Source organism: Sturnira hondurensis, unplaced genomic scaffold, assembly GCF_014824575.4.
Source record: "Sturnira hondurensis isolate 20B ecotype Veracruz unplaced genomic scaffold, ASM1482457v3 Scaffold0000167, whole genome shotgun sequence".
Taxonomy (NCBI): Eukaryota; Metazoa; Chordata; class Mammalia; order Chiroptera; family Phyllostomidae; genus Sturnira; species Sturnira hondurensis.
In genome coordinates this window covers 1,691,107-1,710,945 of record NW_028072798.1, presented here as the reverse complement: position 1 = coordinate 1,710,945, position 19,839 = coordinate 1,691,107, and the positions used below count along the sequence as shown (strand labels likewise).

General features: G+C 41.9%; 1 protein-coding gene across 8 annotated transcripts in view; it reads left to right on the top strand.

Annotated features, from left to right (window-relative positions):
• SYNE1 (spectrin repeat containing nuclear envelope protein 1) overlaps positions 1 to 19,839 on the top strand; it is a 407,591-nt gene that overhangs the window by 223,667 nt on the left and 164,085 nt on the right. For all 8 annotated transcript variants that reach the window (XM_037051212.1, XM_037051453.1, XM_037051603.1 and 5 more), the window contains 14 exons: positions 884 to 1,030; positions 3,044 to 3,169; positions 4,356 to 4,532; positions 5,698 to 5,963; positions 7,463 to 9,623; positions 10,805 to 11,142; positions 11,356 to 11,500; positions 12,270 to 12,488; positions 13,250 to 13,509; positions 14,849 to 15,014; positions 15,355 to 15,510; positions 16,542 to 16,694; positions 17,352 to 17,534; positions 18,984 to 19,121. In XM_037051212.1, the coding sequence (XP_036907107.1) occupies positions 884 to 1,030; positions 3,044 to 3,169; positions 4,356 to 4,532; positions 5,698 to 5,963; positions 7,463 to 9,623; positions 10,805 to 11,142; positions 11,356 to 11,500; positions 12,270 to 12,488; positions 13,250 to 13,509; positions 14,849 to 15,014; positions 15,355 to 15,510; positions 16,542 to 16,694; positions 17,352 to 17,534; positions 18,984 to 19,121 (4,635 nt within the window). The remainder of the gene's footprint in view (positions 1 to 883; positions 1,031 to 3,043; positions 3,170 to 4,355; positions 4,533 to 5,697; positions 5,964 to 7,462; positions 9,624 to 10,804; positions 11,143 to 11,355; positions 11,501 to 12,269; positions 12,489 to 13,249; positions 13,510 to 14,848; positions 15,015 to 15,354; positions 15,511 to 16,541; positions 16,695 to 17,351; positions 17,535 to 18,983; positions 19,122 to 19,839) is intronic.

Below are 19,839 nucleotides of genomic sequence, written 5' to 3'. Positions count from 1 at the left end.
TTCTGACTGGCTCTTTGTTAGGGATTCCGTGTCCTTTTTCATGCTTACTCTCTCTTTACGTTCTCACTGAGACCATCCATTCTTCCCCTAAGGTCCTTGAATGTCCCAATGACCACTGTTTTGAACTCTGCATCTGTTATCTTGGTTGCTTCTGTTTCATTTCATTCTTTTTCTGGAGATTTCTCTTGTCCTTTCCTTCAAGACATGTTCCTTTGTCTCCCCATTTTGCCTGCCTTTTTGCGTTTGTCTCTGTGTATTCACTACAAGCAAGAATAAACTCAAAATGGATTCAAGATGTAAATGTAAGACTGAAACCATAAAAAAATTTTAGAAGGAAACACAGGCATGAAACTCTCAGCCATTCCTCACAGCAGTATTTTTTCTGATATATCTCCTTGGGCAAGAGAAATAAAGAAGAACTTTTAAAAAACAGGACTATATCAAACTAAAGGCAGAGAAGCATCTCGGTCAGAGAAATATTGTTTATCTTTTCATGACATGGCATTTCATTTTTAGTTTCTAGCTTAAACAAAACTGCACTTGGTGTCCCATCATGGAGAAGCCACAAAAACTCTGATTTATGTTTGACAATTTACTTCAGTGATTTTATGCATTCTAACACAGTTCTGAAGTTCCATTAACTCTGCCCACATTTGCCTTCCCTAATCAGGATCGTATATGGGAGTGTGTGGGTTGAGAAGTTATAAACTCGGGATGACAATTGTGCTTTGCATCCTTTTGGAGTACATAAAAACTCCACAGCTTTCTACCTGGGGTAGAAATCTATTTCAGTGGCCTTGCGGCTGTGTTTCACTCGATTCCAGTGATGTTTGTAGAGGTACAAGGCAGCTCTCACAACTGCAGCATGATTGTTCCGTTTCAGGTGTACCAGAGTCTGGAACATGAACTTCAGAAGCACGTCAGTCGGCAGGACACCCTGCAGCAGTGCCAGGCATGGCTCTCTGCAGTCCAGCCAGATTTACAGCAAAGCCCGCACCCACCCCTGAGCAGGGCAGAAGCTGTGAAGCAGGTGGGGACTCCTGGAAGTTCATGTTATGCGCCTTATTCAGACATGCAGTGAGAATAGGCGAAGTGCTTATTGTGTGCCAAACTGGGCTGGCTGCTGGGGACATAAAAGTATGGCACCCCAATTCCATTTGGCTGCGTTGACGGCACACGGCAGGTGCTGCATTTTTACAAATTGGGAAAAAGATTATGACTCGATGAAAGCTTGGATGATGGTTGGCATATTTTAGCCGTAAAGTATCTATTAATTAAGGTCTGTACATTTTTTTAGACATGATGCTATTGTTTACTTATTAGACCACAGTATAGGGTACATAAGCCTTGTGTGTGCACTGAGAAACCTAAAGTCTATGTGCTTTGCTTTATTGTGATACTCACTTTGCTGCATTTACAGTCTCTCCGAGGTGCGCCTCTACGAATAAAATCTGAGTCTGACTCTAGTTGTCGGCTTGTTCGGACGTGCGCCTGAAAAATTTCACTACTGGCACCCTGACAACTTCCAATGGTGTCTGCCTGGGTCAGGCTTTGACCGGGAGCAGGGAGTGGCACTTTGGTCAGGGTTCCAGGACGCGTTGTGCAGCCCCAGTGTCCCCCACCCGGTAAACAACAAACGTAGAATGACACTATGTTTCCCACAACCAGAAGAAATGACACACTAATTTGGTTCCGTGAAGAATGTGTATGTTTTTATAAGGCGTGCCATGTGAATTTGAGGGATGGAAGAAAGTACCGACAGATTTTCCCTTGAAACTGATTTTAGCAAAAATCTTTTGCAGCTGTTTTGTCACTGACGATCTGTAAGCTGCTCCCAACGCTTTTGGAATCAAGTCAATATCAATCTTAAATCATTATCATTTTTAAATATATTTATAAAATAAGAAATCTGATGCCTCGTTCCCTTCTCATTTCCAAAGCTGTTCGTGGGGACAGGCAGCTTGCTCTGAGCCACAGGTGCACCTGGAGTGACTGATGATGTTGGCACTGACTGGGAGTGACATACCTGTCCCCTTGTGCACGGGATAAAATTTAGGTGTCACTTCTGAATTAATAGAAAATTGACTTATATGTATTATATCTACCCAAGAATGGTGTGTTTAGCAACCCATATAAATCTGAGGAAAAATATACTAAGCCTGGAGTGAACAAATTAGGCTTCCTTGGTGACGGTGACTTGGGAGATGCAGCTGATGTTTCTCTAGATCAACCTTGTCCTACACAACAAGCAGTCAGACCGCTTTCCCAATGTATCCCGTACATGTAACAAGTGAGAACCAATCCTCAAAATCTCTGCCCCCCAGCAGCCTCCTTCAGGCCATCGGCACTCCTCTCTGACGCCTGCAGTAGCCAATAGCTGGTCACCTGTGTCATCTCTGCCTGTCGCTGTCACAGGGCTCTAAGCTCCATAGGAGCAAAGGTTGTGTTTTGTGTACTTCTCTCTGCCTGTTGTCTAACACAGGACATATCTGACTGTCTTCGAAGAAACTTGTTTCTCCACGTTCAGGTGTCTAATAGATTCGTGACCCACCTGGAAACGCCTTTCTCGAGTTTTCTGCGGAAAGAAAGCGCCACCTGCAATGTTACTAACCCCAGGGAAGCCTTCAAGGGCACAATGACCTTTTCCTTTATGTCTGCAGATTAGGTAAAAACATGCTAAGAAGCAGGTCAGAGTAAGTAAGGATTCTTTCTCTGAAATGGGAAACGAATTAGAACGTCCAAGGACTCAGGAAACGTTACAGAAGTTTCTTGGGTATTCCTTGTCCCAGACCACACAGGCTTCAACTACAATGAGAAGCAAGTGATGGTCAAATGGGCCCCTGCCTCTGTGTTTTGAGTTCTTTCTACCAGTTACTAACACATGTCATTTGCACCAAGGGCTGTGAATACCGAACACAGCAAAATTATTTTTGAAATGACAACAAAATAGTACAAATGGAACAAAGATTTGCAGTCTAAATATAGCATCCATTTTTTTCATTCTGACAATGCATCTTGTCTGTCTTTTTTTTTTTTTTTTAAGGTCAAGCACTTCAGAGCTTTGCAGAAGCAGGCAAGGACCTACTTAGACCTCCTTTGCTCCATGTGCGACCTGTCAAACGCTTCAGTGAAAACCACGGCAAAAGATATTCAACAAACAGAGGAAATGGTACCATGTTTAAAACTCACATTGCATTTCCCGTTGTATTATATTCTCTTGCTTGAATGCTAGATGTGACTTTGAAGGAAAATAGCTCCTTCAGTTATGCTTGCTACAAAGTTCCTATAGTGATTATGGCAGATATTCGAATTTCAACCAAGTCACAGAAAAATCAGCACACTCTGATCCTGATGTCACCGAACTGGAACTGAGACACTTAGTCCCATTGATCTGCTCGTCATTATACTTCTTTCCTTTTCTTTTTTCTCCTTAATTTCCATTCTCTTTTCCTATGTTTTCATTCCTTTCTTTTCTCCTTCCCATGTTTTTCTCTAGGTAATTCTTAATATGGAAGGGGTACCTAATCCTTTCTTTATGTTAGGGGTGGCAAAGAGATTGCATTGGCAATGGCTGAGTGTGGTGTTGAGGATTCTGAAGCTGCATCTGGCCTCAGTGGAAGTGCTGTGATGAACTAGCAGTACCTGTCCATGGAAGACAGATGGCAGCACAGGGCCATGTGTTTGGTACTGCTGCCTTAAAACTCAACATTGTGGGGTTAAAAGAAAAATAAGATGTAGTTTTGTTTAATTGATTAAATATTTACAGAATAGTAAAATCACCCAAAGCAAGAAATGTCTTAAAATAACGTAGGTTTTTCACTTGTATATTATCAAACCAAGTCTGTTTTTAAATCCTTATGCAATAATTCATATATTCGTACAGAAATGATCGAAATAAATTATATGGTTACAAAGCCCGCAAAACAGATAAAATGTATTTAACCCATAAACAACTAAATTCTACACTAGAGAACAACAGAAGTCTTTTCCAGTTAACTACAAGACTAAATTCATGAGTTAGATGTTGAAAACACTCAATGTAAAAAAAAACAAACATTAGGGCAACTTTTGACCTGATAAATTGTTAAAACTTCTTTAAAACTGGTTAAAATCATATGAAATCTCTCAGAATGAAAAGTCCTTAGAAAACCTAAATATATAAAGAAAACCTACTTTTCTAGAGGCAAATAAAGAATTCTTTGGAGCTGTATCACGAAGTGTATGTATGTGAGTGCACACGTATGCATGCCTGTTGGCCTGTGTACATGGACAGACTGGAGAATCACCTCTCTGATTCATTGGGCATACATGTTTCCGTCTGTTGCCGCTGACTTTCGGCTCTGTGTTCTCTCAAGATCGGAGAAAGGCTGGTCCAGGCCCAGAGCTTAATTCAGGGCTGGGAAGAGATCAAGCACACGAAGGCTGAGCTGTGGATTTACCTGCAGGACGCCGATCAGCAGCTGCAGAACATGAGGCGGAGGCACTCAGAACTGGAGCTCAATATTGCACAGAACATGGTTTCCCAAGTAAAGGTAGGAAAGACGGGGTCTTCAGGGGAGACGGGAAAGGCCAGGAAGGTGCGTGCCCATCAACCCTTAAACGTTAGCATAGCCACTTAAGGAACACAGTAGAATCAGAACAACCTTCGTTTGGTTCCAGGAAAGGACAGATCAGAGAGGAACCTTCTGTAAAGTGCAGCAGAGGGAATACAGTCAGTGATATTATGATCAGGAAACACAGTGCCAGGTGCAGACTACGCTTACGAGGGGGTTGTTTCGGAAGTTACATGAATGTCGAACCACTATTTTATACACCTGAAACTGGTGTAATATTGAATGTCGACTGTAATTGAAATATAAAAATAGTAATTAAAGAAAGTACACCTTCAGATGTTTTACTGGAGTTCCAATTGGTCACTGGCATCGAAAGACACTCACGCTGCCCTTTGATCCCGAACGGGGCAGCTATGGCTCCGCCCACAGCACCAGAAGCCTCTGCCACCAAACACACACAAACCCTGTGAGTCATCATCTTTCCATCACGAACTGTCGAAACTGTAGGCTGCCCAGGAACCAATTCATTACACACCTATTTAATATGTAAGATATATTAATTAATATGTAATTAATTTGAGATGTAACAGACATATAATTGCTACTCTATAGTCACATATAATTTAGTAGATGATTTGAACCAGCTTGGAAGCTATACCGGTTTTTTAACAAACTTTAAGGTTTATGTTTTTCTCTGTGAGAGTGAGTCATTTATGGTCTCTCTACTAAAATCTTGTTTGCATATTTAGAAAAAAACAAGGTGATATAAAAAGAGATGGCATATATCTTTTCTCAAAAGCTTTTGAACTTCAGAAGCTTTTAGGAAACTAAGGCCGCACTTTAACATACTAAAGTACTAACTTTTCCCTTAGTGAATACAATATTGTTTCACATTTCTCAGTTTTTTTAATACTGTTCAAAATTACACAATAAAATCAAGTATCACCATGACCATTTGATCCTTACACACTTGGAAATTTGTATACATGCAGAGGTATGGTCCTTTTTAGTTTCTCTTTGTTCCTGATGACCCACTCATTATACACTCTTCAGTTATTTTGAGTGTTAGACATATTACATCTATGCTGCGCTCTTTATTTATTGGGAGTTTATTACATGTGAGTTACTTGTCATTGTCCTTTAGGATTTTGTTAAGCAACTGCAGTGCAAACAGGCAGCAGTGGCCGCCATCACAGAAAAGGTGGACGCGTTAACCGAGAAGCAGGAGTCTCCTGAGCACAAGGAAATCAGCCACTTGAATGACCAGTGGCTGGATCTGTGCCGCCAGTCCACCCACCTGTGTCTGCAAAGGGAAGAGGACCTTCAGAGGACAAGAGAGTACCATGACCACATGAATGCCGTGGAAGCGTTCTTGGAAAAATTTACTACGGAATGGGACAACTTAGCCAGGTAACCGCTATTCCGCAGTGAGTCACCAAGACACGACGCCAGGAGTGTCTTCATTTCTATACAATGAAGCATCTATTTTTATCATTATTAATATTGCTAAAACAGATGAAGAAACTCATGTTGTCATATGAGCCATGCTACTCCTTGCTCCGTGTGCATTTGACCAGCGGGAGAAGGAGAAGTGTTTGAAAACAGCACCATTTTTCTCTGTGGCCTTCAAGAATATTGCAAGCATGTTTCAAATGCTGTTTACCAAGTATGGCACTATCATCTATGAATTGATAAAATAAATCTTTATGTTCCATAGGCTTCTTATCAACTCTAAAGAATGATTCTATGTCATTCAGTCAGGCCTTGTCTTATATTTGTTTGTGGTGGTGTAGAAATGAACAAGCAAACAAAATTCAGTTAGTATGTGTCATTCGTGATTTTATAATGGTTGACCTTCTCATGGCTTTGTCTTTGAAAAATAATAATTCCCTTTCCCCTTCCCACATGAAGACCCAGTGCATGGGTCTTCATGTGGGAGTTGGTCTATGCTTCCAGGCACTACAAGTATTAAAATCTGCAAGTACTCTGCTCAAATTTATTAATTTGCAGTAATTAAAACTGAATGCATAATGCTAGACAGAGGTAAATCAGGCTGTCTTTTTGGAGAAGGTACACTATTTTCTAGTCTGTTTATAAACCTGTTTCTTAATGCTGAACGTTTTGCTGGCTTTGGGGTAAATCCAGTCAGTATCAGCAAAAACCCATATTTCAGGCATGCAATAGACACTTCCGTCTGGTCGGCCCTCAGGCACTTCCGGCTTAGCATGTCCAGAGCAGAACTCGTCATACTGCCCCAGCAACCCTGTTCTCATACCTTGAACTGGTTGTTTTGTAAGTGAGAAAGAAAAATTCCACGTTCTCATCTGTTTATAGTCCAAAGAATAAGGATTCTTTGTGTTTCACACCTATTTTGAAAGATTTCTAACCATAAGCCAAAAATATCCAGGTACCCAAATGGGTGGCAGGCAGAGCCCTACATGATATCTTGCAAACCGTACTGTCTAGCACTAGGTCATTTACCGGAGCGTCTCCTCAGAAGAAAGCACTTACGTCATGGGTCACTTACTAACTTCTTTAACTGCCACTTTCAAGAATGCATAGATCAGTGCTCCTCAATGTTTAGTGTTACTCAAATCATCCAGGCATCTGTTAACGTGCAGCTCTTGCTCAGTTTACACGGGCTGGAGGAAGAAGCTACAAGTATGTGTCAGATGTGCTGGGGGGGCTGTAGGAGCCATATCGAAGCAATTCGTTTTAGCTCAACTTCTGATATACAAACATACGCATCCTGTAGTCTATAATAATGACAGCAAATAATGACAGGGTCAATAAACTCTAAGCTAAGAGCCTTCTCTTAAAGAAAGTAGTGACATGTAATATCACATGCTGTGGACAAATACAGACATTGAGTTGGCTAATTTGCCCCGATCCCTTTCGTCTCTTGACAGATCTGACTCGGAGAGCACAGCAGTCCACCTGGAAGCTCTGAAAAAGCTAGCCCTGGCATTGCAGGAGAGAAAGCAGGCTATTGAAGACCTGAAAGAGAAAAAGCAGAAAATGATAGAGCATCTGAATTTAGATGACAGAGAATTAGTGAAAGAACAGACAAGTCACCTTGAGCAACGTTGGTTTCAGCTGGAGGACCTTGTTAAAAGGAAAATCCAAGTGTCAGTCACCAACTTGGAGGAACTGAATGTGGTTCAGGCCAAGTTTCGGGAGCTGATGGAGTGGGCTGAGGAGCAGCAGCCCAACATTGCCGAGGCCCTCAAGCAGAGCCCCCCACCCGATATGGCTCCAAACCTTCTCATGGATCACCTCGCCATCTGCAGCGAACTGGAGGCCAAACAGGTGCTCCTGAAATCCCTCATAAAGGACGCTGACAGGGTGATGGCTGATCTCGGCCTAAATGAGCGGCAGGTAATCCAGAAGGCGCTCTCCGACGCCCAAAGGCATGTGAACTGTCTCCGCGACTTAGTGGGCCAGAGACGAAAGTACTTGAACAAGACCTTGTCTGAGAAAACCCAGTTTCTCATGGCGGTGTTCCAGGCAACCAGCCAAATTCAGCAGCATGAGCGAAAGATAATGTTCCGTGAGCACATCTGCCTGTTGCCGGAAGATGTAAGCAAACAAGTTAAAACATGTAAGAGCGCTCAAGCCAGCCTCAGGACTTACCAAAACGAAGTCACCGGCCTTTGGGCCCAGGGTCGTGAATTAATGAAAGGAGCCACAGAGCAGGAGAAGGGTGAAGTGCTGGCTAAGCTTCAGGAATTGCAGAGTGTCTACGACACTGTTTTGCAGAAGTGCAGCCACAGGCTCCAAGAACTAGAGAAGAGTTTAGTTTCTAGGAAGCATTTTAAGGAAGATTTTGATAAAGCTTGCCACTGGCTAAAGCAAGCAGATATTGTTACATTTCCTGAAATCAACCTAATGAATGAGAATACAGAGCTTCACACACAACTGGCCAAGTACCAGCACATTCTTGAGCAGTCTCCAGAATATGAAAATCTCCTGCTTACATTACAGAGAACTGGGCAGGCCATGTTGTCGTCGCTGAATGAAGTCGATCATTCCTACCTCAGTGAGAAGCTGAATGCTCTGCCCCTGCAATTTAATGTCATCGTCACCTTGGCTAAAGACAAGTTCTATAAGGTCCAAGAAGCAATTCTCGCTCGGAAAGAGTATGCCTCCTTGATCGAGTTGACCACCCAGTCTCTGAGTGAACTCGAAGAGCAGTTCTTGAAGATGAGCCAAGTGCCCGCTGGCCTGGCCGTGGAAGAAGCTGTGTGTCTTCGGGATGCGTGCGGAGCTCTTCTGGAAGAAGTGGCGGGCCTTGGGGGGGCTGTGGACGAACTGAACCAGAAGAAAGAAAGTTTCCGCAGCACGGGGCAGCCTTGGCAGCCAGACAGGATGCTGCAGCTTGTCACTCTGTACCACCGGCTGAAGCGACAGGCAGAGCAAAGGGTTAGCTTCTTAGAGGACACCAGCAGCGCCTATCAGGAGCACGAGAAGATGTGCCACCAGCTGCAGAAGCAACTCGAGGCTGCGAAAGCAGAGCAGTCCAAAGTGAATGAGGAGACGCTCCCTGCAGATGAGAAGCTCAAACTGTATCACTCGCTGGCCGGAAGCCTTCAGGACTCAGGAGCTCTGCTGAAACAAGTGGCCCTGCATCTCGAGGACCTGGTTCCACACCTTGATCCCTCAGCTTATGAGAACGCCAAGCATCGGATCCAGTCCTGGCAAGAGGAGTTAAAACTGCTGACCTCGGCCGTTGGCACGACGGTGACTGAGTGTGAGAGCCGCATGGTGCAGAGTGTAGACTTCCAGACGGAGCTGAGCCGCTCTTTGGACTGGCTGAGGGGTGTGAAGGCAGAACTGAGTGGGCCCGTGTGCCTGGACCTGAGCCCCCAGGACATCCAGGAGGAGATCAGAAAGGTCCAAATTCAACAGGAAGAGGTACAGTCCAGCCTGAGGATAATGAATGCCCTGAGTCACAAGGAGAAGGAGAAATTCACAAAGGCCAAAGAGCTGATTCCAGCTGACTTACAACACACTCTGGCTGAACTCTCAGAGCTGGAGGGAGACATTCAGGAAGCTTTAGGCGCCAGACAGGTCGGTACAATAGGACTTGTCTTGTCTTTGTCTTCACTCGGCTTATGGTAAACATGTGTAAGGCATGTCTTCATTTTTGTGGGTTTTTTTTAATTGTTAGAACTGCTTCTTTAAGTATTTCTTTTATGATACTATGCAAAACCATTGTCGACAATGACTTAAAAGGATTTCTTTATTGTTCGTGGATGTGGTATTTGTTTCATATGATTTCCACATTGCCTTCACTTTAGTTATAATACAGCAACCTCTGCGATCTCTCACCATTAGGAGAGGTAAAGAACGATGGCACCAGCAGCATTAACGCCATCGTGTGTCCATTCATAATGAAATAAGCCAGCAATGAATAATCAGTGATGCCTGTTTAGGGCAATGTGAAACCTGGTGTTTCTGAGATCAGCACTGGATGGAGAATCTACAAACGGAGAGACGCAGGTGGCGATGCAGCCCCGCCCCTGGTGCCAAGCCACTTTTTTTTCCTGGGGTCTCTCCTCAGTTACTCCATCTTTTCACCCCGTCCTCAGGGAGGAGTGCCTCATCTTCTCTTGCTTCCCTGTGACACCACAGGAGCAAGACTAGAATGTCAATCACGACTTGATTTGGGGATAACAAGTGCATGAGCGTATATGTTTAGAATGTGCAAGTACAGGTATCTCTTTAAGATAATGATTCCGTTCCTTTGGGTAAGTGCTCAGAAGCAGGGTTAGTAGTACTCGTGTTCATTGTTCGGAGGAGCCTCCGTGCTGGTTTCCATAGTGGCTGCAGTGGTTTGCATTTCCATGGGCGTGATTACACTTTTAATCAACTCAGCCGTTATTTCACCCTGACAAGTATTCAGTCTATCACATATTACTGAGCATTATCATATATAGAGAGAGAGACAGATATATTGTAACATATATATGAAAGAGAAAAGTTTTAAAACTAGTCAATCTATCAGTATAAATTTATTTCATTTCTGTCCTCCTTATTTCGACTTAATAGTAAAATTATAACAAGATCAACAGAAGGAAAAATAAAGGATAATAATGAATTGCACCAAAAATATTTCACCAGCTTTTCCATTCATGTGTATATACACATCCACATGAGTGAGGACTGGAAAAAATGGGAAAAAATTAAACTGTTTGCTGCCAACACATTGCAACTGAGAGTTGATTGTGTCTGTACTTACTGTGTTTCAGGCCACATTGACTCAAATGTATAGTCAATGCCAAAAGTACTATCAAGTATTTCAGGCAGCCAGCGACTGGCTTGAGGATGCCCACAAAATGTTAAAGCTGGCGGGCAATGGCCTCGACGTGGAGAGTGCAGAGGAAAGTCTCAAAAGCCATACGGAATTTTTTAGTACAGAGGATCAGTTCCAGAACAATGTGGAGGAGCTGAAAAATCTGGTAGCCAACCTGGATCCACTCATCAAGCCAGCTGGGAAAGAGAAACTAGCACAGAAAATGGCTTTTCTGGAAGAGAAGAGCCAGAGGATAATCCAGGATGCGCATGCCCAGTTAGATCTCTTGCAGAGGTAGTCAAGTTGCTTTTATCTCCTCATGCTAGTTAAACATAATGTGTTTTGAAATGAATTTTTGCATGGGAAACGGGAATACACTAATGATGTACATCTGCTTGAAAGTTTGTTCTTCTCTCTTAAGTACCGTTAGACATATTGACATCAGAGCTCTGCATAGAAATGTGTGGTTTGAGGTTACTTAATTGATTCTTGTTGGACTTTTTCAAGATGTGCAGCTCAGTGGCAGGATTACCAGAAAGCAAGGGAAGAGGTTATCGAGTTGATGAATGATGCAGAAAAGAAATTGTCTGAATTTTCTTTATTAAAGACCACTTCCAGTCATGAAGCAGAAGAAAAATTGTCAGAAAACAAGGTTAGTTTCATTGTTGATTTTAACATCCTTTCATTGTCTTCGTAATAGGCCTCTGGATTACCGTATTTCCAGAAGCAGGTCAATGAATCATTTCCACCTGGGTCCTTTAAAGTTGAACAGAAAAGAGAAAAATTTCAGAACTAGTCAAGATATCAGTATAAATTTCTTTCATTTCTGTTCTTATTTCAACTTAATAATAAAATTATAGCAAGATCAACAGAAGGAAAAATAGAGGATAATAATGAATTGTACCATTAAGCATGTTTTATTAAATTATTAATTTAATTAAATACTGTCACTGTTTCAGGATTTCAGTTGGAAATGCATAGCTAGGTTTAAACAGACATTCAGAGCAATTGCCCCTGATAAAGTATTACACTATGAATTTCAGTAAATACTTCCTGGCAATAACTTAGATTAATTCAAATTGATTTAAAAATGAATGCTGAGTCTTCCTCATACATTACAGCAATACAAGGCAGAATATAACATCCTTAAATACTAAATTCAGTTCACCTACGTTTTTGCTGTGTTTTTTTTCAATGAATTTCATCTCGAGTAGCCAATAAACTTTTGTTTTTAATAGATAAATATTTACCTTTCCTCTTTACAACAACCCCAACCTAAATCAATTAAGAATTCAGTGTGAAAGTTAAGAGTTACCAGGGGAGAAAGAACATGTGTTGCAGCATTTCCTTTGGCAGGTAATTTTGGGCGTGACCCAAATCCATCGAACTTTTGAAAAAATCTGTTCTCCTCCCCACGGTAGGCTTTAGTGGCCGTGGTTAACTCCTTCCATGAGAAAATTGTGGCCCTGGATGGTAAAGCTTCGGAACTGGAAACAGCTGGAAATGACGCAAGCAAAGCAACCATAGGCAGGTCCATGACCACGGTCTGGCAACGCTGGGCGCGGCTCCGGGCTGTGGCGCAGGACCAGGAGAAGATACTGGAAGATTCAGTGGACGAGTGGAAGAATTTTAACAATAAGGTAGTTGCCTTTGTTAATGGGCTCACATGACTGTTTTCTCCCTGATAATCATGTATTTTGAAAAGCAGCGTTTGGCTCTCTTTTTTGAAATTGGCGCTGTGAAAATAAAAAGCTTTTTTAAAATTCTGTTTCAGTGACATGAAAACCAAATTATAAACCAATATACAATATGCAATGTGCAATTTAATTGCGAGTCAGGGTCTAAGTATTTTAATAAGAAAACCAAGAAATTATATTTTGAAAGGAGAACAAGCCCACTTTCCTCCATTTGCTAAATTCTTAGTGAAACTTTCTTACTTGGCCCTGAAAAATTACCAAATACTTTTTCTTTGCCATGGAATTGAGCAGGAATTTAACTCATTTCCCAAGTTTTATATTAATTTCTTTCACCTTTTAAGGAAGATTCAGTGTTTTAACCCCCATCTCTCTTTATAAGTCAAAGAGAAACGTTCATGTTAACTTAAACATTGGAAAAAGTTTTTCATTTGTCTTTTGGTTTTAAAAAAACACCTTTTTCTATGTTATGTAGTCTCCACTTGCCCTGATATTATTTTGAGATTAAAGCTTTATGCCCAGAATTATCAAGATGACCTTTCTTTTCATGTTAAGAAGATTGCTCAGAGCTTACTTTCCTGAAATTTAGAGTTTACACCGTCATCTTTAACAAGCCTTGATGCATTCATGTCACATGTGATAGTTATTGGAATTGGCCCAATATTTCAGTTTAGTTTGAGCTTCATAGTATATACATTTTTCATCAGGTTCAAAAAGCCACTGAAATGATCGAGCAGCTGCAAGGTAAAGTACCAGGAAGTCCAGCAGAGAAAGCCTCGAAAGCCGAACTCTTAACTCTTCTGGAACTTCATGACTCGTTCACCCTGGAGCTGGAGCAGCAGCAGGCGGCCTTGGGCATGCTGCGGCAGCAAGCACTGAGCATGCTCCCGGACGGGGCCACTCCGTCCCCTGGGGAAGAGCCGCCCACCGTGCAGGAGCTCACAGCCATGCAAGATCGGTGCCTGAAGTAATGTTCTGCCTTTTACTCTCTGTTACGGAGCTTGGCCAGGACCCAAAGGGGTCAGTGTGGTTCGGAGTCTGCGGGTGCTCCCTCAGGCCACCTTGCAATGGACGGATCGGTTCCTATCATTCCTGCTTTCGTTTTTCTTTACTCATCTGACAAGCACATAGCCAGGAATATTTAAACACACAGGGATGAACTGAACAGACTCTGTCTGTACCTGCCTGCTGCTTGCAGTCACGCAGCAGAGATGGGTAACTGCAGAAGCCGCTTGGTTAAAGCAGGAGAAGGGCAGGGAAGGCACACAAACTACGGGCAAGGACCCTGGGAGGGCCGTCAGGGGAGGCTTCCCTTCAGAAGGGTGTTTGAGCTGAGGACGGAGCAGGCCTGTGCAGTGTCCCAGCCAGGGAGGGGAGAAGAGCGTGTTGCAAACGGGACTAGCACGTAGGAAGCCTTGGAAGTAAGCATGTCACTTTCCGGGCACTGTTGGTTGATGCAGCAATTCACGGGAAGCAAAGCTGGAAAGCTAAACAGTTGAGAGCTGCTCGGAGTCTAGTTTTGAAAACGTTCAGTGATTCATTGGTTAAATCAGTTGACAGAGAGATTGGAACAAGGATGATACCCAAGTCCAGGTAAATGAAACACTCAGAACTTAGTAGATGGTGGAAGTTAAGCTTAGTGATACCTCCCCAGCCTGGTTCACTCATCGGGCCAGGAAAGAAGGAATGTCAGTAGGTAATTTAACTGCTGCAATCACTAATATTATTCATACATATCCTATACCTGCCTCTTTAGTCATAGATGAGTTCAAGATAACTGAACTCCATGTATTTATTTAAACTTTTTAACTAAATTTGAGTCAATTCAAAGAATGACTTATACTCTGGGTATTGAATGTTATTAACTATAAAATTTCTAAAACTTAACTCCAAAGACTGGTTTCTAACAGACACAAGTATTCCAGTAACACATTACACACTACCTCTAAAGGCTGATAACCCTGTACTATACAAGGAGATTCCCAGAGAGGAAACAAATAATGCCCAGGTTATTCTACATAGGAAAATTCATTGCAATGTAGTGGCATGGGAGTGTGTGAATTCTCAATTTTCCACGAATAAATCATTCACTTCATGTGATGTATATTCTCCTGCTATACTTGAACTAAACATAAGTCTTACCGAAAATTATCTGACAGTTTGGAAGAAGTGTGTTTACTTGCAAAAAGATGAGATTTCACCTTTTACAAAATGTCTGTTTTTTGATAACATAGTGCTGTGTATTAGGGCATTCCTTTCATTTCCTGTTCCCGTCTGCTTTCCCCCTGGACTCTCTGTCTCTGAAGCATGCAGGAGAAAGTGAGGAATCATGGGAAGCTGGTGAAGCAGGAGCTGAAGGACCGGGAAGCCGTGGAGACTCAGATCAATTCTGTGAAATCGTGGGTTCAAGAAACAAAGGAATATTTGGGGAATCCGACAATAGAAATAGAAGCTCAACTTGAAGAACTTCGGGTACAGAACTCTCCTCATTCCCTGTACCCACCCTTCAAAAACACTGCCTTGATTTTAATCAGACACATTTGTTTATAACCAATGAAATATTGGATGAATTTAAAATTTTCAGAAATGTGTTACATAAAAGGTGTTTAGTATTATTCCATGGGAGTTTTGTTTGTTCTGTATAAAGTGGACATGTTTTTTACCCAGAAGCTAAAGAAAAGTTTGTCTTTTCTCAAAGTGTTTCTCTAATTCCACACTTAATCCTGTATTAAGGGACAGCATATCATCTTGCTTGTACCCATGGAAATTTCCTTGGACTCCCAGAAATTTCTTGTTTTGATCTTTTCTTCAGATTCTCCTAACAGAAGCCGCCAATCACCGGCAGAACCTCGAGAAAGTAGCTGAGGAGCAGAAGAACAAGTACCTGGGTCTGCAAGCAATATTACCTTCGGAACTCTCGCTTCTGTTAGCTGAGCTGGCCTTGGACCTGGGAACTACCCATGACCAGGTAAACCTGTTACCAAGAGAGAGCGCCTTCGCATTCTTTTATCAGCTCAGTACTCCTGTACAAGAGCTCTTGAATTTCACAGTCGTATCTTCATGGAAACAGAGTTTGAAAAAAAAAAAAAAAAAGCTCAGCATAAAACAGTAACATTAAATTAAAGGTCTTATTCATAGGGGAAAAAACCACATCAGGTGACCCTACTTATCAACAATAACATCAAGTAATTAAACATGATTTATCTGCTTTCCTTTATCTTTAAAAAAAGACAAAGAGCAAAAATAATAACAAAAGATATGTGTCAGGTATTCAACAAATATTTTCTGAGTGCCTAGAGGCTAGTAGGCACTCTGCTACATATATTTCAGCCTTTCATTTATATAAGAAGAGAACTTATTTTTTGACTCTTTTTCTTTGGCATTTTGTTATAAGCAAAAACATGAATGTTTGTTATCAAATCAAGCCAAAGCCATTAAAAGCTCATAAATGTTAACTGTCCTTTTCCACCTTCTACCGGATGCGCTTCATGCTCTTTGTCGTACTGCAAGGATGTAATTGCAAAGTTGGAAAAAGAGTTAACAGCTACTTAGGAAACAGTGCTTGGAAACAAATTTGTGGGTTCTGGTTATCTGGAGGAGTTTTGCATATTCTGAAGAAAAAGGCTTAGAAGAGTCTGCAGGCTCAAGGTCACAGTGTTAATAAATGGAGATTCAAACTGTGCTGTCTACACTGCCATCTCTGGGTGCCCTGTGAACACTGGATGAGTGAATCGCTGTACACGCACTGCTTGTTCCTTTGCCAAAACAGCAGCAGAACGACATGCGGTGGCTGCATAAAGACGGGGGGACTGAGGCTGCATGGACCCCCACGAGGGTTTGCACAGTCACGGCGTGTGGCTGGTTTGACAAAGCTCATGAAGGCCAAAGCAGCCCTGACCGCCTGACATCTCTCATCAACATCCCCACATAGAGGTCTTTCATATGTGTTCCCCAATGTTAACCATGGCCTTGCTTTTGCTCTTCTCACTGATTTTGTAGATTCAGGACAAAGTAAAGCAAGTTGAACAGAGCAAAGCCATGAGCCAGGAATTCAGCCGGCAAATTCAGAAGATAACCAAAGGGCTCACAACTATTCTGACTACACTGAGAGCAAAGACAGATAATTTAGTTCAAGCGAAAACGGACCAAAAGGTAAGGAAAGAGAAGCAGAAAATGTGCAGGGTGCTAAGTGAATAAATGCAACATTTTTTGGAGTTAATTCATTTTGGGGATATAAAAAAAGAACTTGTCTGGTCAGCAAGCTTCATTATAACCAGCCAGTAAAGAGAGGGAATAAAGACATCATATTAACACGACAGCAGAGATCCATCTACATGGTATAACTAATTGTCACAATTGCACTTTATTAATAAATGTACATGATGTGTGAATAAACGGGGAAAGTGTCCAAGGACAAATAGTGAGTTAGGAAGACAGGAATGTATATTCCAAATGAAAGAATGTTCTTGGTAGCTAAATCTGTTCTCACTCTGCCGATGAGTGAGGTGACTCATCCTTTTTGGGTGGGGCAGAAGGAAAATGTTAGGTTTCTCAGCCTCATAGGAAATAAACACCAAGGTTGCAAAACATCCTGCCCTGCCTTTCCAACTGAAGACACAGGAATGACCTGATCATGGTAGAATTATTCTGTATAGCATTTGGCTTCTATGTAAACATTGAAAATGTCATCCTTTGAAAAAGTAAATGAACTGAATAAAATAAAGTCAAATATCATCCTTTGGATCTTGGGAAATGGGGAGAAACTCACCTTCCGTAGTCTGATGTTCTTTCACTCTGATGACCACCTAGGCACTAGGAGAGGAACTGGATGCCTGCAATGTCAAGTTGATGGAGCTGGATGACGCGGTGCAGAAGTTCTCAGAACAGAATGGCCAGCTGGGTAAGCCCCTGGCCAAGAAGATAGGAAAACTGACTGAGCTTCACCAGCAGACCCGTAGACAAGCCGAGAACCGGCTCTCCAAGCTCAGCCAGGTAAGTTTTCTGGCCTGTAATCAAAATTCCCTAGGGCAGAAGTTCTATGTCCTGTTTTTCTCTTTTGAAAATAAATAAAAAGTTGATCTTGAAACTGATGAGAGTCATTTAAGGGTAGCTTACTTCATACCACACCTGTGTTCCTAAGAATTAGACATAAACCCACCTTTATTTTATATCAAACCATTATTATAAATTCATTGACAAAGGTGGTCATGTAAATGTAATCTTGATGTAAATCGTTTATAAACTAGGGAAGTATTTTGCAAAATGAATTCTCATCTATTAACTTGTTTCACAAATCAGTTTTTGTAAAATAAGATAAGTATATTGACTTACAGATATATAATACCTATTATTTACTTAATAGGTTCAGGTCACACATCCACCATAATTGTTGAGTATAGACTCGACTGTTACGAACTGATTATGTATGTTTTCTGTAACCAGAGATAAGTTAAATCAGGATTTGGCAAGTAATGAATTACAGTACTGAGACCGGTGTGCCAGAAGCCCCACCCACTCCCTCCCTACTCAGCGAGGGTGGGGTACAGAAGGCGGGAGGCCGAAAGGAGAGCTAGATAGATAAGTAAGAGATGAGAATAGACAAGTTTTTTCTTTTTCATGAAAGATGAATCAAGCATATTGAGACCTTGGATTTTATCCACAAGGATATACCTTTTGTAGATTAAAAAAAAGGGGGGGGTCTGTATGGAAAGTAACCTCACAAGGTGCTGACCATCAATTCCTAACTGGTGGGCAGGTAGGTCCTGGTGGGCAGTCACAGCCAGGACTGTCACTCCTTTCAGGGGAGGTTTTAAGCCCTGTTTGTCATTCTCATGCATCTAGGTTAACACACCTTTGCAATAAAGGTGACTGCCCTCAAGAGAGCGTATAATCGTGTTGACTACCCTGCAATCCAATCACCGCCTTGCTCTTGTCAATCTTCCTTCTGTGCCCTCCTTAATTTTTAAAAGAAACTGCACAACTATTATTCTGTGCAACATTTGAGATCTTTCTCCATGGCGTATGTTGTCAGTTTGACTCAAATAAACTAATAAAATTTTTCTGTGGGTTTGGATATTTCTTTTTTTTTTAAAGATTTTATTTATTTATCTTTAGAGGGGAAGGGAAGGAGAGAAAGAGAGAAATATCAATGTATGGTTGCTTCTCATGAGTCTCCTGCTGGGAACTGGCCTTTAACCCAGGCATGTGGCCTGACTGGGAATCAAACTGCAATAGTGTGGTTCGCAGGCCCGAGCTCAATCCACTGAGCTACACTAGCCAGGGCAGATTTGGATATTTCTTATGTTGACACTTTAAATATCTCAGATATTATATAATGACTAACTCTCAGGACTGTTGTACCCAAAGAGAGACAGAAGACTGATTTCTAGCTAAAGAAGTAAAGGTTACATTTGTTATCAGAATGTTAATGATTTTTTTTAGGCAACGTCACATTTAGAAGAATACAATGCCATGCTTGAATTAATTTTGAAGTGGATTGACAAGGCTAAAGTCTTGGTACATGGAAAGATTGTGTGGAATTCTGCAAGGCAACTTCAAGAACAATATATTTCACATCAGGTAACTTTGGGAAAAGGGGTTTTCAAAGAATAACTAAGAGAGCAATTTAATGTAACTGGCTAGAGGGACAGAAAACTCAGAGGACCATGATGTCAAATTATTGCAGGTACCAAATTGAAAAAAAAAGAAGAAAGAAAGCTAAGGTAGCCCTTAAACTTGTCCAGTGGTTTGAAAGAAAATAGCTATGCATAGAATTTCATAACTGTACAGAGAAATGTGTGTCCTCTCTCTCCCCTTGACTTTCCTTCCCCAAGACCAAAAATTATCAGTCCCTTTCTTTGCAGCTTCTTTGAAACAGTTCTGTGCAGGGATTTGGCGGAAACTTCTTTCCGATGAAGCGATGTAGCACATTTAGAAAGACCGTGTGGGGAACCCAAGCGCTGCCATTTCAGGCAGTGCGATTTGAAAGAAACTACACTCCCTCCCTGAGTTCAGTCTTCCCATCAGTGAGATGGGGATGTAACCGATTTACACTGCAGAGTTACGACAAGTTACACGGTGTAACCCGTGTGCAGACGTGAAGCACGTTTTCTGACACGTGGGTGTTGAACACGCAGGCCCCCTCCTCCTCAGCCCTGTGCCTGGCCTCAGTGGCCTTCCACAGGGAATAGGGGGCCAGCCGGTAACCAGGAGTGAGTCCACCTGGTATTATTTCATTTCTTCTGAAGTTTTCTCTAGGTCATCCAGGAAATTATTTCATTCTGTCTAATAGCCCAGG